Source organism: Larus michahellis, chromosome 2, assembly GCF_964199755.1.
Source record: "Larus michahellis chromosome 2, bLarMic1.1, whole genome shotgun sequence".
NCBI classification, from domain to species: Eukaryota; Metazoa; Chordata; class Aves; order Charadriiformes; family Laridae; genus Larus; species Larus michahellis.
Window position 1 is genome coordinate 169,460,880 of NC_133897.1, and position 17,377 is coordinate 169,478,256.

Here is a 17,377-nt window from a genome sequence, read left to right on the forward strand (position 1 = left end):
AGCTTGTGCGTGGGGTGCCGAGGGCAGCACGTGGGGCTCCTCTGCAGGGGCCGTGGCCAGGGGTGACCCCAGGGACTATGTGGGGGGGTGGGGTGGGGTGGGGGGTGATGCCCGGGGGGTTAGAGGGGTGCTGGGGGTGGGGGCCGAATGCATTTTGGGCACGGCTGGGGCTGGCCGCTCGCCGTGTCCCTGCACCGGGGGCGCATGGGGCTGGCTGTGGGGCAGCGGCTGTTGGGGTTCCCCTTGGCGGGTGCGTGTCCCCAGCCCAGGTGCGTGTCCCCAAACCAGGTGCGTGTCCCCAGCCCGCGTACGGGGGCTGGGACCTGCTGCAGCCCAGGAGCCACCGTGTCCCCGGGGCTGGCGCGTGGTGGGGGCAGCCTGGCAGGGTGAGGGGGGAGCCTTCCTTCCCCCCCAGCCTGGGGCACTCCGGCGAGGGAGGGCTGGCGACGCGCAGCCCAGCTCCAGCTCGGCAGGACGCAGCCGCCATGGTGGGGGGTGGCTTCCCCACGGGGACGGGACAAGACGATGCCAATGTCACCGTGCGGGAGCAGCTCTCGCGGCCGGGGCCGTGGTGAGCTCCGGGGCCAGGCAGTGACGGCCAACACCGAAAAGCTGCGGGGAAGGAGGGCAGCCGTGGGGCACCGCGCTGGGCCGGGGGAGGCAGCGGCACCGCGTGGGTTTTGGCACAGGGCCGGGGGGGATCCGCGCGTCCCCACAGCCCCCGTCCAGCCCGGGCCGAGCCGACAACGCAGGACAAAGCGGCGCAGGATTGTACCCAAAAGAGTTTAATGAGCAAGGCCCCAGGAGTCCGTGTGCGGGAGCGACGGTCCCGGCAGGGCGCGGTGGTGCCGGCGCTGCCCCGTCGCCCGCAGGGCGTTGGCGTCGGCGTCGGGCTCCGGGGGGGGTGGGGGGGGCCGCGCTGGAGCTGGGGGGCAGCTACGTGTAGAGGCGGACGGTGCCGTCGGCGCCGGAGGAGAAGACCCAGGGTTGGGTGGGGTGGAAGAGGACGTCGAGGACGCCCAGGTCCAAGGTTATCGCGTGGCCCTTCAGCACCTTCACGGGCACCAGCAGCGGGTTCTGCAGCAGGTCGCTGCGGTGGGAGAGACGGGTCAGCGCGGGGCTTCGGCTCCCGCCACGGGGTACCCCCAGAGTCACCCCCCAAGTGTTGCACCCCCCCCCCACCACCGCCACCACCACCCAAGGCGCAGGCGGCACCGCAGCCCCTCCAGGGCTCTGCCGGGGGGGAGAGGGGACCCGACACCCAACATCCCCCCCGCTACCTACTTGTAGACCATGCCGTGGCAAACGATGACGGTCCCGTCGTCGGAGCCCGAGGCGAAGAGCGGGTAGTGCTTGTGGAAGGCCACGCTGCGCAGCGCTTTCTTGTGGTGCCTGCGAAGACGGTTGGCGGGGGGGCCGCGTCAGGGCAAGGTTGTGGGCGGGGGGGACACGACGGACGGGACGCTTTGCCCTCGTCCCAACCCTTGGGGACAACGCGCCTGGCTCCGCGCACGGCCGGGAGTTACGGACGCCGAGCTCGGCCGCGAATGGCCGTGCGTATGGGAGGGGAGGGGACCATCCTGCCGCCAGGTCCCGGGAGAGGGAAAAGCTCCGGGAAGAGGCCCCGTGGGGTTTTTTTGGGGGGGAAGGAAAGCGGGGGGGGGCTGTGGGCAGGTTAATGGGGGCTGACCGTGGCCCCGGGGCTCACCGCAGCAGCTGGTAGGGTCTGGTGGAGAGGTCCAGGTCGAACCAGGCCAGTTTGCTGTCGTAGCTGCCGCAGATGATGTTGTCACCTGGGAGAGGGAAGAAGGTTATTAACGGGGTCGCCAGCGAACCCCCGGCGTCCTGCCTGCACCCAGAGCCCTGCCTGCACCCAGAGTCCTGCCTGCACCGAGCCCTGCCTGCACCCAGAGCCCTGCCAGCACCCAGAGTCCTGCCTGCACCCAGAGCCCTGCCAGCACCCAGAGTCCTGCCTGCACCGAGCCCTGCCTGCACCCAGAGCCCTGCCAGCACCGAGTCCTGCCTACACCCAGAGTCCTGCCAGCACCGAGCCCTGCCTGCACCCAGAGCCCTGCCAGCACCCAGAGCCCTGCCTGCACCCAGAGCCCTGCCTGCACCAAGCCCTGCCTGCACCCAGAGGCCTGCCTGCACCGAGCACTGCCTGCACCCAGAGCGCTGCCTGCACCCAGAGTCCTACCTGCACCGAGCCCTGCCTGCACCCAGAGTCCTGCCTGCACCCAGAGCCCTGCCAGCACCCAGAGTCCTGCCTGCACCGAGCCCTGCCTGCACCCAGAGCCCTGCCAGCACCGAGTCCTGCCTACACCCAGAGTCCTGCCAGCACCGAGCCCTGCCTGCACCCAGAGCCCTGCCAGCACCCAGAGCCCTGCCTGCACCCAGAGCCCTGCCTGCACCAAGCCCTGCCTGCACCCAGAGGCCTGCCAGCACCCAGAGTCCTACCTGCACTGAGCCCTGCCTGCACCCAGAGCCCTGCCAGCACCCAGAGCCCTGCCTGCACCCAGAGCCCTGCCTGCACCAAGCCCTGCCTGCACCCAGAGGCCTGCCAGCACCCAGAGTCCTACCTGCACTGAGCCCTGCCTGCACCCAGAGCCCTGCCAGCACCCAGAGCCCTGCCTGCACCCAGAGCCCTGCCTGCACCAAGCCCTGCCTGCACCCAGAGGCCTGCCAGCACCCAGAGTCCTACCTGCACTGAGCCCTGCCTGCACCCAGAGCCCTGCCTGCCCGGAGCCCTGCCTGCACCAAGCCCTGCCTGCACCCAGAGGCCTGCCAGCACCCAGAGTCCTGCCTGCACCCAGAGCCCTGCCTGCACCCCAGGCAGCCCATTCTGAGCGGGCCGCTCCGTACCGGCTCACAAGACCCGGTGGCTCCTCGGGGAGCACAGAGGCCGCGTACCTCCAGGGTGGATGGCCATGCTGGACACCCACTTGCAGTTGGTCATCAGCTTCTTGGTGAGCTCCTGCTTGAGGAGGTTGTAGACACGGACGTAGCGCTGGGTGGCCACGAAGAAGTAGGGCCGGATGGGGTGGAAGAGCACGCACTGCACCAGCCCCTTGCTCTTGCGGAAGGGGTTCTGGCTCCAGCGCTTGCTGGTCTGGTGAATCAGCACCTGCATGTTGCTGTTGTCGGACACGACGCTGGCGAAGTAGTCGCCTTTGCCGTGCCAGGTCACCTGCTTCACGGCCTGCGGAGAGCGGGGAAGCGGCGGGGGGACAGCCAGCCGTCAGAGCCATCAGCCTCCCCGGGACGTCACCCACCGCCCCAGGGGGGACACCCCACCGGCTCCCCGTGGGGGTGTCCCCGGTCCCCACCTTGCTGTGCTGGACCACCAGCCGGACGCCTTTGCTGTGTTCCTCCACGGTGGCCGTCGCCCACTGCACGGGCTGGACCCGCTCCTCCTCCGGCGCCACGTAGGACTCCAGCAGCTGGTCGGTGGCCCCGTAGAGCAGCTTGTCCCCAAGGCAGGGGTTCACCAGCAGCACCGACTGCTCCCTGAAGCACAGGACGAGCACCCGGGTCAGGGCACCACCAAGGAAACCCTTCTGCAAGCCCTGCACCCCCACGCGATGGCCCCGCACGGGGCCAGGGCCATGGGGAGGGATGTGTGGGATGCCACGAGTCCCCCTTCCGTGAGCCGGCAAAAAGAGGGAGAACACGGGGGAGCTCTGTCATCGCCCAGGTGACCCAGGGAGGATGGCGGGGACCGACTGGTTCCTCCAGAGCAGGAGGAATGAAGGACGAGGGCCGCCACAAGGAGAATGAGGGCCACCAAACGAAGCGAGGGGCAGGGTCACAGCGAGCAGAGGTGGCTTTGCGCACCACAGCGTGGCCATCCTCGCTGCCGGGGGTGCCACGGGTTTACAGGTGCTCCTTGGGGAGGCCGGACGGGCTTTGGGAGAGGAAATCCAGCTCGCGGAGCTGCCGGCTGGAGGACGGAGAGGGCCACGTCGGGAAAACTCACACACAGACGGCCACCAGGCAGATGGTGGGGTTGGGGTTCCAGGCCACGCTCTTCACCACGCCGCCCACGGGCAGGGTCTTCATGCAGCGAGCCGTGCAGACCTCCCAGAACCGCACCGTGCAGTCATCCGAGCCTGCAGGACGGGGGCAAGGTGAGGCAGGGCCGGGGGACAGGGACGCTGCACTGGGGGCCGCCATGGCTCGGCTCAGCAGCACGGGGCTCCAGGTCACGTCCCCAAGCCGGAGGGGAGAGCAGCCCCGTGGCCCCGTCCCTGCTCGCAGCCTCTGGGGACGAGCGCCGGGAGCAGCGAGAGGGACGCAGCCCGCGATTCCCCAACAGCTTCTCCGCGCGACACCAGCTCCAGCACCACGAAGGCGAGACGTGACCGGGGACCGCTGCCCAGAGAACAGGCCCCCACCCCGCTCCCTCCAGCGCCGCGTCCCTGCTCCCGTTCCCCGGCTGCCGGCGCAGCTGCCGTGCTGGCAGCGGGCCCGGTTCGGCTCTCGGCACGGCACGGCACGGCACGGCACAGCGCTCTCGAGCCACGAGATGCCAGCAGGCAGCTCCCCGGGGCAGGCTTTTCCGCGGGCAGGCACGGCGGGAGCAGGTAGCCGGTGGCGCGCGCGCACACGCGCGCGTGTGTCCCCCCGTAGGTCCGGGTTATTTTTAACGCCTGATCTCAGCCACTTTCCCAGCCCGGGGCCAGGAATTCCACGTTGTGCAACCGACCGACACCGCGGCCACCGGGAGCTGGCAGCCTGGAAACTCCAGCGCTATAAAAAGCACATGTGCCTTTGTGGGCTGTTAAACTGCCATCTGCTCTCCATCTCCAGCCTCCGGCCGGCCGCGCAGGGCTCCGCGTTTACTCCTCCAGCCTCACTTTCTCCACTGCGGAGCGGGAGGGACGCAGGCTCCTTGGGTGGGGTCCCGAGAGCGGCTGGAAAAACCCACGGAGCCTTCTGGAGGCAACGCGCCTTCCCGCAGGAAGGCGTCGGGGGGCGGAGGCGAGGGGGGACACATACACACACACGCCGCAGGGACTCCCAGGGATGCTCCCAGCCTCCGGCCAAGGCTTCCCCAACAGCCGCGCGCTGCCGGAGGGGGCTGGCAGGCTCCTCGGCACCCGGCAGCACACGGGAGCCCCGGCTCTCACACGGGCCCGGCTGCCCCAAGCCCCACACCGGCGTGGGGTGACACCGGGACCGGCTCCAGCGCTGGGGCCAGGCCGGCAGTGCCCAGGGTGTCCGGGATGCCCAGGCCGGCAGGGCAAGGAGGGGGGTGGATTCTGCCCCTCTGCTCCGCTCGGGGGAGACCCCCCTGCAGTGCTGCCTCCAGCCCCGGGGACATCGGGAGGACACGGAGGTGTCGGAGCGGGGCCGGAGGAGGCCCCGGAGATGCTGGGAGGGCTGGAGCCCCTCTGCTGGGAGGACAGGCTGAGAGAGCTGGGGGGGTTCAGCCTGGAGAAGAGAAGGCTCCGCGGAGACCTTCCAGTCCCTCAAGGGGCTCCGGGAAAGCTGGGGAGGGACTCTGGAGCAGGGAGGGGAGCCACGGGACGAGGGGGAAGGGTTTTAAACCAAAAGAGGGGAGATTGAGATTAAAAATAAGGCAGAAATTCTCCATGATGAAGCTGGTGAGCCCCTGGCCCAGGTTGCCCAGAGAAGCTGTGGCTGCCCCATCCCTGGAGGGGTTCAAGGCCAGGTTGGCCGGGGCTTTGGGCAACCAGGTCTGGTTGAAGATGTCCCTGCCCAGGGCAGGGGGTGGCACTGGGTGGCCTTTGACGGTCCCTTCCCACCCAAACCATTCGGTGATTTGCCGATTCCATGTCTGGGGAGCGAATCCTTACCTGACACCAGCCACTGCCCGCTGGGAGAGACGCTGAGACAACGCACCAGGCTGGTGTGACCACGATAGACCTGGGGAGGGAGACGGGAGGTGGGCGAGGGCCCCACGCAGCCCAGAGGCTCCTCTGTGGGGACCTCCCCCCACCTCCCCGGGGACAGGAGAGGGGACCTGGGGTCATTTGTGCCTAGAGGAAAGCAGAGGAAAGCGGACCCCACTGGGTGACCAGACCTGGAGCCCGGCTCTTTTCCTGGGGCAGGTCCCTGGCTCTACCCATCCGCAATGGAACTGATCCCAGTCCTGGATCAGGCAGGACCCTGCTGCTGCCTGGCTCTGCCCGACACGGGTGGGCTTCAGGGCAAGTCCTCTCCCTCCGGGGCGAGCAGGCTGTGCCCAGAACAGCCGGTACGGGGGCGTGGGGACACCAGGTCTCACCAGGACCTGCTTGGACACCACCCCCGCCCCGGCTCCGCGCATCCACTCACCAGGGCCTGGGTGGTGGGGAAGGGCTGTAGGTCCCGCGGCTTCGGCAGCTTGGGGATCAGGTCCTCGGGGTCCACGTTGACCTGTGAAAAGCAGGCGGTGAGACACAGCCAGGGTGTACCTCGTCCCTCCGTCGTCATCCCGCCCCAGCAGCGGTGCTGGTGTCCTCCGTGCCCCGGGGCAGGCTCCGGCTGGAAAGCCCAGGCTCGGGGCTCTGAGCTGGGACGGGGCGGGGGGCGGAATCACAGGACAGCGTTTGTGTAGGCATGGGCATGGCCCCCTTCCAGCTCAGGAGCTCTGCGGCGCTGCGGGACTGGCGTTGGGGGCAGGTGAGGGGCGAGAGCAAGGGTTTAGGAAAGGCAGGTCCTGCCTGACGAACCCGATCTCCTTCTATGACAAAATGACCCGATTATTGGATGAGGGAAAGGCTGTGGACATCGTCTACCTAGACTTTCGAAAAGCATTTGACACCGTCCCCCATAGAATTCTCATGGAAAAACTGGCGGCTCATGGCTGGAATGAGCATACGATCTGCTGGATCAAGCACTGGCCGGATGGTCCCAAAGAGTGGTGGTCAACGGAGTTAACTCCAGCTGGTGGCCGGTCACAAGTGGTGTCCCTCAGGGCTCAGTGTTGGGACCATTTCTATTTAACGTCTTTACTGACGACCTTGATAAGGACATAGAGCGTGTCATCAGCAAGTTTGCAGATGACGCGAAGCTCAGCGGGAGCGTTGATCTGCATGAGGATGGGGAGGCTCTACAGAGAGACTTGGATAGGTTGGACCGATGGGCCAACGCCAACGGTACGAGCTTCAACAAGGCCAAGTGCCGGGTCCTGCACTTGGGCCACAACAACCCCATGGACACGACAGGCCTGGGGCAGTGTGGCTGGAGAGCTGCCCGGCGGAAAAGGACCTGGGGGTTCCAATTGACACGCGGCCGAACGTGAGCCAGCAGTGTGCCCAGGTGGCCGAGAGGGCCAATGCCATCCTGGCTTGTATTAGAAATGGTGTGACCAGCAGAAGCAGGGAGGCGATTGTCCCCCTGTACTCAGCACTGGTGAGGCCACCCCTTGAGTCTTGTGTCCAGTTCTGGGCACCTCAACACGAGAGAGATCTCGAGGTGCTGGAGCAAGGGCAGAGGAGGGCAACGAAGGCGGTGAAGGGCCTGGAGAATAAATCTGATGAGGAGCGATGGAAGGAGCTGGGACTGTTTAGTGTGAGGAAGAGGAGGCTGAGGGGAGACCTCATCGCTCTCTACAGCTACTTGAAAGGCCGTTGTAGAGAGGTTGGGGCTGGTCTCTTCTCACGGGTCACCAGCGACAGAACACGAGGGAGTAGGTTCAAGCTGCAGCAGGGGAGGTTCAGGCTGGACATGAGGAAGAAATTCTTCCCAGACAGAGTGGTCGGACACGGGAACGGGCTGCCCGGGGAGGTGGTGGAGTCGCCATCCCTGAAGGTGTTTAAGAGCCGTTTCCACGTGGTGGTGGGGGATGTGGTGCAGGGGAGAACTCCGTAGAGTGGGGCTGATGGTTGGACTCGATGATCCCAAGGGCCTTTTCCGACCCAAACAATCCTATGATTCTAAGAGGCCTTTAGTGCCCCCGAGCACCACCGTCCCCTGACCAGCTGGGTGGCATCGGGCCATACACAGGAGCGAGCAGAGGCCGGTGTGAAAACGTCCCCAGGCGGCCCGGGGTTGGGGGGGTTGTTGGGGGGTAGGAGAAGCCCTCACCCGCATTTTCCTCTGGCGGGGGCAGAGGTAGAGGTCCAGGCAGCGCTCGAAGCGCTCGTGGATGAAGCGGGAGTAGGCGGGCACCGCTCGCAGGCACCGGTACTGCTGGGGCACGAAGTTCAGCTTCCTCTCGGCCGGCTCCTGCTGCTCCCAGGCCAGTTTCTGCGGGACGGAGGGGACGCGGGTTCAGCGGGGCCGGCAGGAGCCCTGGGTGGCGAGGTGCCTTTTCCACCCCAGCCCCGGGGGCGGAACGTGCCTCCGGGCACAGCGTGCCGGCACGAACCCCGCGCCTGGACACCCCGCAGCACGCTCAGCCTGGAGGCTGCGCCTCGCCGTCGCAGGGACACCCCGCTCCCCCTTCTCTATTTTTTTATGCGGTGGGGGGGGGGCTGAGGAACCTTCGCTTTCACTTCCCTGGCGAGGTCTCGACCCAGCTCGCCACGACGTGGTCTCTAGGGTGACCCACTGCCCTCCTCAGCACAGCACAGACCCCCCCCCTCGGGTCCTGGCACCTACTGAGCTCCCCCCCCCCACCCACCCAACCCCGCGCCGTGTGCCCAGCGCTTTCCCCTCTGGCTCCTGGCCACCCACGGCCCCCCCTTTACCTCCTCCTCGCTGAGCAGGTACTCGGGGGGGGGGTTGTAGGACTCCTCGTGCCCAGGCAGCTTCATCTTGGGGGCCGGGACGTGCATCTTGTGGCGGCCCAGGATGGAGTTGGGATCCTCGTGGGCCCAGAGGTCGTAGTAGGTAGGCGTGTCGTCCTTGGGCTTGCGGGGCTTGATCCAGCCCATCTTGATGGCGTGGACTAGCTTGGAGACCTGCGGGGCAAGGAGAGGTCAAGGCCAGGAGCCGTCAGGACTCCGCAGGCTCAGGGAGGAGGTGTGGGACGCGAGGATGGAAATGGAAACCGCCGAGAAGAGCTCTGCAGCCCTGGGAGCTCACGGGGGCTGCCCGGGACCGGACTTGACAGGGGTTTACACGTGGACGTGAACTGCGGCAGCAGGACCAGCCACTGGGGGGTGGGTGGCCCACGGTGGGGACAGGAGGGCAGCCAGAGCCACCAGTCTTCAGCGCTGCGGTCTGCGTGGGGGCTCCGGAGGCAGGCGGAACTCGGCTTCGCGTTCCCCGAGGTGCCATCGGGACCTCTCACCTTCTCCTTCTCAATGAGGGAGGGGATGAAGCTCCGCTTGTCCGCCGGGCGATTCGTCACCGGGTGGATCATGACCTCGTGGGTGAAGAAGTCAACGGCCGGCTGGGGAGACACAGACCCGGGTGGCAACGGCTGCTGGGCTGGCCCTGCCCGTCCTGGGGCAAGCCAGAGCTCGGAGGAAGCGCGGAGGCTGTGGCGTCACCCTACCTCGTAGGGATCGAGGTGGACATCCCCAAACTGCCCTCTCTGGAGCCGATGCACCAGGTCCACCTGCTCGTCTGTCAGCTTTATGTCTGCACCCGTCATCTTGTCCTGGACCGTTCGCCTGCAGGAGGGTACCGAGGGGGAGAGGGTTAGGGCTGGACTGCAGCGTCCGTCCCCAACGGTGGCACGAGCTACCATGAAGCCCTGGGCTACCAAAGCTGCACGCCAGGAGTCACAGTGGGAGATCTCGAGGTCTCCAGCCCGTACTCTCCAGCCCTGGGCGGTCTCGGGGCGTCCCAGTGGCGGGCGTCCACGTGGCGAACACATCACACCATGCACCGCCAGGGCCTTCCCCGCTGCGCTCACCAGTAGTCGGGGTTCTCCATCTTCTCCAGGAACATGTCCAGCTCATCCTTGTTCCGGATGGGCTTGTAGATCTTCTTGCCGTCCAGGTTGTAGCCGACGTGGGGGAAATCCTGGTACCACTCCATGGGGATGTTGCCCACTGTGTTGCGAATGTCCTGGATGGGAGGGAAGCGTTGTGAGGGGAGGGCAGGGGACACCGGTTCATGCAGATGGACCCTGTTGCCCCCCAACCCCGACCATTTGCAGACGCCGAAAAACATTAAGGGTTGCCAGGTGGATGCTCTGCCTGTGGCTCATAGCCAGGATGCCCCAAAACCACCCAGCGGGAGCGAAGCAAACCCCGTCTGCGAGCTCGGGATGCCCACTGCCACGCGGCACGGGGCGGCACGGGGCTGGAGAGGGGTGCACCGGGATGGGGGAGGCTGGGAGGGCCCCGGAGATGCCGGGAGGGCTGGAGCCCCTCTGCTGGGAGGACAGGCTGAGAGAGCTGGGGGGGTTCAGCCTGGAGAAGAGAAGGCTCCGCGGAGACCTTCCAGCCCCTTCCAGCCCCTCAAGGGGCTCCGGGAAAGCTGGGGAGGGACTCTGGAGCAGGGAGGGGAGCCACGGGATGAGGGGGAAGGGTTTTAAACCAAAAGAGGGGAGATTGAGATTAAAAATAAGGCAGAAATTCTCCATGATGAAGCTGGTGAGCCCCTGGCCCAGGTTGCCCGGAGAAGCTGTGGCTGCCCCATCCCTGGAGGGGTTCAAGGCCAGGTTGGCCGGGGCTTTGGGCAACCTGGGCTAGTTGAAGATGTCCCTGCCCAGGGCAGGGGGTGGCACTGGATGATCTTTAAGGTCCCTTCCAGCCCAAACTGGTCTGTGATTCTGTGATCGAACCCCAAAGCCGCAGAGGGCTGAGGCGGCGGGGCGGGGGTCCGACCCCCAACCCCAGTGCCCTGCGCGACCGCGGGCAGCCCCGGGCGAGCTGCGCTTCGTTAGGGGACGCGCATCCCCTTCCTCCGCGCTCGGGGCCGAGGACGCCAGCGTCAAGGTCAGCAGCGCCCGGGCTCGTTTACGGCAGCGGGAAGGGTTTAAAACCCTTTTAACGGCTTGAGGAAGGGGAACGCGGAGCCTGGCTCGGGCTGCCGGGGGCTGCGGGCGGTCAGCAGCGCCGGGGCCGAGCACATTCCCGCCTCCGTCCCGCAGACAGGAGCGCGCCTCACATTTTCCGATCGCCCGCTGCCAGCCCTAGCTCCCCCGGCGCGGCCACGCACGTGCCGGCACACGCCGCCGCCGTTCTTGGCTGCCCGCACCGGGAGCAGCCACCCGCACCCGTGGCTTCGTCCCTCCGCTCGGCTCCGCGGCCACCGGGATCCTCACGTGGCTACGGGTCCCACAGCTCTGGGGCAGCCCCTGGCATCAGGTTGCGCTGATGGAGGGGGCCAGTTGGGCACGTTTCGGAGATGCCGCTTGAGCTCCGTGTCTCCTGTCCCCGATGCTGGCAGGGAGGGACGGCCGCCCCGGTCCCCACCAGCAGCTCGCAAGGGGACACGCTGCGGAGACGAGCTCCCGTGGTCCACGGCGTGCCGAAGGCTGGGGGAGACGGAGGAGACGCTGGAGCTGCTCTGATTCCCTACATGAGAGGCTGGGGGCAGGAACCAGCCCTGGGTGGGGGGGGGCTCCGGACCCCCACCAGCACCTGCCGTCCCAGCGCAGGGCTCGGAGGGGAGCGGCGAAGACAAAGAAGCCCCCAAAAGCTCCGCCGGAGCCCACCACCGAGCCCGAGGGCAGAGAGGGAGGAGGATGGGGAGGTTTCACTCTGCACCCCCCCGGACAGGAGCGAGGGGCTGGTGGGGCCGGGTGGGATTTGGGGGGGCGGTGAGGGCCCTCTGTCCTCCCCCAGCTGCCCTCGCGTTGCAAAACGCTGAGATCCCCGTCCCCAGTTACAGCCACGGAGGGGCGAAGGTGTGAAGGCGACCTGTGGCCCGGACACCCCGCAGTCAGGGGTCACTTTCGCCCCCCCCCCCCCCCCAACCCCCGGCACCATCTGGTCCCCATAAACACTTGCAAACAACACGGAGCCTCCCACGGAAAGGCGCCAGGAGCCCCGGGAAGGCAGAGCCGGCGGGAGCCCCCGGGGCCACGCCGGACCCATCCATCACTCTCCGAGCAGAGGTCAGCGCAGCCCACCCCCCCCCCCCCCCCACATACAGCTCCAGGGGAACAGGGAAGGAATTTTCCCCCTCGGCATCCCGGTCCCAGGATGCTGTCGCTGCCCTTGGCTGGATACTGTGCTGCTGGGGCACGGGCCGAGACCCCCCCGGGGGCTTCCAGGACCAGCTGGGACCGACCTGGGAGACCAGCTAAGGCTCACGCAGACGGACGGACAGTGGGATGTCGGCTCTGGAAACCTCATCCCATGGCCGGCAGTGGGAATGTCGTTATCCAGGAGGCCTCCGGGAGCCCAGCGCAGGCTGCTCCGCAGCCGGCTCTCCCCGGGATGCCCCAGCACGGCCCCAGGAGATGCCCCTGAGATGCCCGCATTTCTCCCGGCCGCCGGAGAGACACCTACGTGGTGGTGCCGTAGGAGCCTGCAGCCGCCGCGTGTGCCGGGGCTGGAGGTGCCGCCCCGCCTGGGAAGGAGAGTTGTGCAAAGAGCAATGGGGCAGCGGCCGCCGGCTCCTCGCAGGGCTGCCGGGGCAGAGGCAGGAGTCCCTCGCTCCATCCGACCGGTGGCTCCCAACGGTGACGGGGCTGAGTGACGGCCGACACTCGGTGTGGGTCCCCGTTGTCGGCGTGACACCGCCGGTGCCGGGCAGCACGAGCAGGGGTGCTACGGCTGCACCCCACCGTGTTCCCAGCAGAGGTGCTGGCACCGCCGCACGGCTCGCTCCACGGCGGGGGTCCCCGCCGGCAGCGGCGAGGCCGGGGACGCAAGGCCCCGGCAGGGCAAGAGGCGAGCAGTGTCACATCCGTCACCGAGGCTGGGGCGAAGCAGGGGAGGGGACGCCGCAGTCCTGCCCTCCCAGCGACGCCGGAGCCGCTCTGCTTCTCCTCCGGGGCCGCAGCCAGGCTGGGCAGAGCGCGAGAGGGCACGGCTGCTGGGGAGGACGGCACGGGGACAGGGATGCCAACCGTTTCTCTGGGCTCTGGGGCCGAGGGACCGGGAGCAGCTTTGCTTTCTCTGCCCTTTCTCCCCGTGCCACGCTCGCTTCGCCCTGACGAACGCGCGCCACCGCTCCTCTCGCACGGGGGACGACTCGAGCCGGGCCGTCCCTCCAGCCGTGGCAGGGCAGAGCAGGGCTCGCTGCAGCCTTCGGCCGTAGAGACACGGTCGGCGCGGTGACAAGTTAAGTATTTTTAACAGCCCGGGCTCGCCGCGCAGGCAGCGCTGCCTCGCCTGGAGCCTGGAAGCCCAGACTGGGCGTCTCTTCCCGAAGGCCGGCTCAGCTCCGCCAGGAGCTGCGGACTTTGACGCAGGAATCCCTGGGCGAAGCTCTTGCCAGGAGCATGGGCGGGATCCCAGCAGGCCTGGAATGTTTTCCCTTCAAACGCGAGCCCTGGGGGTCCCGTGCTGGCCAAGCGGGAACCACGCTGCCCCAGCCCGCACCCCACAGCGGGAGGTGCTCCGTGCGGTGCCGGCCAGGATGGGCTCAGCGCCGACGGGACGCCCCACGCGCACGTCCCCTCCCCGGTGGTTACGTGCCCAGCACAGACACCCCAGTGACCACCTGGGGGACACTGGGAGGCCCCGACTGGGTGTCCCCCGCTCTGGCTGCTCTGGGGCAGGGAGCAAACCCCAAGGCACTGACGGTGCCATAGGTCAGGACCGGGGTCTCAGCCCCGACAGAATCCCGTAAGGACATACACGCCTGGGGCCACCGGAGGAGGATGGCTGGGTCATGGATCCCCCACGGGGCTCATCGACTACAGTGGGTCCGTGTCTTCCCCCAGATCCATCCCCAGCACTGGAATCCAAGTCTTCTCCCACATCCATCCCCAGCACTGGGATCCACGTCCTCCTCGAGATCAATCCCAGCACTGGGATCCACGTCCTCCTCGAGATCAATCCCAGCACTGGGATCCACATGCTCCCCCAGATCCATTCCCAGTACTGGGATCCATGTCCTCCCCACATCTGTCCCCAGCACCGGGATCCACGTCCTCCCCGAGATCAATCCCAGCACTGGGATCCACATCCTCCCCACATCCGCCCCCAGCACTGGGATCCATGTCCTCCCTGAGATCAATCCCAGCACTGGGATCCACATTCCCTCCCTCATCCATCCCCAGCACTGGGATCCATGTCCTCCCCGAGATCAATCCCAGCACTGGGATCCACATTCCCCCCCTTATCCATCCCCAGCACTGGGATCCATGTCCTCCCCGAGATCAATCCCAGCACTGGGATCCACATTCCCCCCCTTATCCATCCCCAGCACTGGGATCCACGTCCTCCCTGAGATCAATCCCACCACTGGGATCCACATCCTCCCCACATCCATCCCCAGCACTGGGATCCACGTCCTCCCCGAGATCAATCCCAGCACTGGGATCCACATCCTCCCCACATCCGCCCCCAGCACTGGGATCCACGTCCTCCCTGAGATCAATCCCACCACTGCGATCCACGTTCCCCCAGATCCATTCCCAGCACTGGGATCCACATCCTCCTCGAGATCAATCCCACCACTGGGATCCACGTTCCCCCCAGATCCATCCCCAGCACTGGGATCCACGTCCTCCCTGAGATCAATCCCAGCACTGGGATCCACATTCCCCCCCAGATCCATCCCCAGCACTGGGATCCACGTCCTCCCTGAGATCAATCCCAGCACTGGGATCCACGTTCCCCCCAGATCCATCCCCAGCACTGGGATCCACGTCCTCCCCGAGATCAATCCCAGCACTGGGATCCACATTCCCCCCCAGATCCATCCCCAGCACTGGGATCCACGTCCTCCCCAAGATCAATCCCAGCACTAGGATCCACATCCTCCCCACATCCGCCCCCAGCACTGGGATCCACGTCCTCCCTGAGATCAATCCCAGCACTGGGATCCACATTCCCCCCCTTATCCATCACCAGCACTGGGATCCATGTCCTCCCTGAGATCAATCCCAGCACTGGGATCCACGTTCCCCCCAGATCCATCCCCAGCACTGGGATCCACGTCCTCCCCGAGATCAATCCCAGCACTGGGATCCACATTCCCCCCCAGATCCATCCCCAGCACTGGGATCCACGTCCTCCCTGAGATCAATCCCACCACTGGGATCCACATTCTCCCCCAGATCCATTCCCAGCACTGGGATCCACATCCTCCCCACATCCATCCCCAGCACTGGGATCCACGTCCTCCCCAAGATCAATCCCACCACTGGGATCCACATTCCCCCCCAGATCCATCCACAGCACTGGGATCCACGTCCTCCCTGAGATCAATCCCAGCACTGGGATCCACATTCTCCCCCAGATCCATCCCCAGCACTGGGATCCACGTCCTCCCCAAGATCAATCCCAGCACTAGGATCCACATCCTCCCCACATCCGCCCCCAGCACTGGGATCCACGTCCTCCCCGAGATCAATCCCAGCACTGGTATCCACATTCCCCCCCTTATCCATCCCCAGCACTGGGATCCACGTCCTCCCTGAGATCAATCCCAGCACTGGGATCCACGTCCTCCCCCAGATCCATCCCCAGCACTGGGATCCACGTCCTCCCCAAGATCAATCCCACCACTGGGATCCACATTCCCCCCCAGATCCATCCCCAGCACTGGGATCCACGTCCTCCCCGAGATCAATCCCACCACTGGGATCCACATTCCCCCCCTTATCCATCCCCAGCACTGGGATCCATGTCCTCCCTGAGATCAATCCCACCACTGGGATCCACATTCCCCCCCTTATCCATCCCCAGCACTGGGATCCACGTCCTCCCCCAGAACCATCCCAGCAGCGTGATCCACGTTCCCCCGCCAGATCCATCCCCAGCAGTGGGATCCCATTCCCCCCCAGATCCATCCCCAGCACTGGGAGCCACGTCCTCCCCCAGAACCATCCCAGCAGCGTGATCCACGTCCTCCTCCAACCCCATCCCCAGCCCTGGGATCCAGGTCCCTCCCCAGCCCTGCATCAGGGAGGAAGGAGCAAATTCCTCCCAGACGGAGTTTCTCCGCGGTGCCGAAGCAGCGCAGTAGCCTCGGCCCGTCCCTCCCCTCCGCTCGCCTCCCACCCACCCACCCGCTCGGCCGGCGGCGTGGCTGCCTCCCGTGTCGTTAACACGTCGCCTCCGGCCAGCCCCGTCCTCCCGGCGAGCGCGGGGGAGTCTGGAGCCCCGGAGCAAGGGACTGCCGTCACTCAGCCTCACGTCTGGAAGTTGTTCTTGGATGGGCCCTGGGCATTCCTAGACGCACATTCCTGGCAGCTGGAGAGCCTCGTAGGAAAGATTCTTCTCTCTTGAAAATATCCGGTCCACGTGGAGGAGAAAGGGGACGGGGCAAGCTCAGCTCTCCCACCCACCATCCCGGAGACCACGGCGGCGTGCCCGGGGGCCGGTGGGGCGCTGGGCATCCCTGGACCATGGCAGGAGGACATCTCGTGTGTCCCGTCCTCCCACCCCCGCCCCCGGCGAGGTGACCACAGGCCAGACTCCGGCAGTGCCGGAGAAGGCTCTGCACCCCCAGCACCCCAGATGCAATTCCCATAGGAGGGGGGACGGGTTCCCGAGGGGTCCGGCACAAGCACCAGGCACCCTCTGCCGGGAGGGAAGCTCCGCAGAGCCCCGGGGGTGTGCAGGAAAGCCACCCCAAGCCCCCCACGCTCTGCAGGGCTGTCCGCTGGGGAAGGCAGGTCCCGAGGACGGGGAGTGGGTGATTTAATGGGGTCCACAAAGGCCAGCGCCCCGGGCCAGGGCGCAGGACGAGGCAGGGCAGCTGCCGCAGGCAGCACCTCCTCGGCAGCGGAGCCATGCCATCATTGCAGGCAGCCAGGCCAAGCTTCCAGGTAATAAAGCCGCAGCGGGGAACGGCTCACGGAGCGCAGCGGGGAATTTCAGACTCCTCGGCCGCGGCTCTGCAGCCGCAGCCACCCCGGGAGAAGGCGCCTACACCGGGCTCTGCTGACTGCCAGGGCCGGGAGACGGGTGCCCAAAGCGGGACATCATGGAAGCTCTCCGGGAAGCCAGGAGAGCCGCAGAGCCAGGGGTCGGGACGCTGCGATCTCCAGCGCCAAGTGCCTCTGCTTATTTAAGACCAGGGCTTTCCGAGCCCGCGCCGGGTCCGGTGCTCCGGCCCGACCCAGGGCTGAGCATCACCTGCACGCAGGACCGCTCTCCATCCCGGTCTCGAAGGAAGCAGGCCACAGGGAGAGGGACGGGCGTCTCACCAGGAAGGAGAGCGGGGGGAAAGCTCCCGGGGATCGCACTTGGATAGAAGGTGCTAGAGAAAAGCAAGGTCATTAGCGGAGCTAAACGAAAGCAGATGCCTACGGGAGCCTGGGTTTCCAAAGCACACACGGTGAGCGCCCCGGCGCTGGGGAGGGAGATGACAGTGGCTTGGATTTCAGAAGCTGCTGAGGAACGGCGGCAGCAACACTGCGAAGGTGACAAAAGTGACAACACCCCGCGTGGAGCTCCTG

General features: G+C 66.7%; 1 protein-coding gene across 1 annotated transcript in view; it reads right to left on the reverse strand.

The window, feature by feature from the left end:
• Positions 1-769: 769 nt before the first annotated feature.
• The window catches only part of BOP1 (BOP1 ribosomal biogenesis factor), an 82,873-nt gene continuing 66,265 nt past the window's right edge, over positions 770-17,377 (reverse strand). The window contains exons 4-16 of the mRNA XM_074578094.1: positions 9,755-9,909; positions 9,392-9,509; positions 9,185-9,286; positions 8,640-8,852; positions 8,035-8,196; positions 6,301-6,381; positions 5,820-5,889; positions 3,977-4,109; positions 3,327-3,507; positions 2,911-3,199; positions 1,709-1,793; positions 1,285-1,392; positions 770-1,090 (exon numbers count right to left, since the gene is read on the reverse strand). Of these exons, the coding sequence (XP_074434195.1) occupies positions 937-1,090; positions 1,285-1,392; positions 1,709-1,793; positions 2,911-3,199; positions 3,327-3,507; positions 3,977-4,109; positions 5,820-5,889; positions 6,301-6,381; positions 8,035-8,196; positions 8,640-8,852; positions 9,185-9,286; positions 9,392-9,509; positions 9,755-9,909 (1,851 nt within the window). The 3' untranslated portion in view covers positions 770-936. The remainder of the gene's footprint in view (positions 1,091-1,284; positions 1,393-1,708; positions 1,794-2,910; positions 3,200-3,326; positions 3,508-3,976; positions 4,110-5,819; positions 5,890-6,300; positions 6,382-8,034; positions 8,197-8,639; positions 8,853-9,184; positions 9,287-9,391; positions 9,510-9,754; positions 9,910-17,377) is intronic.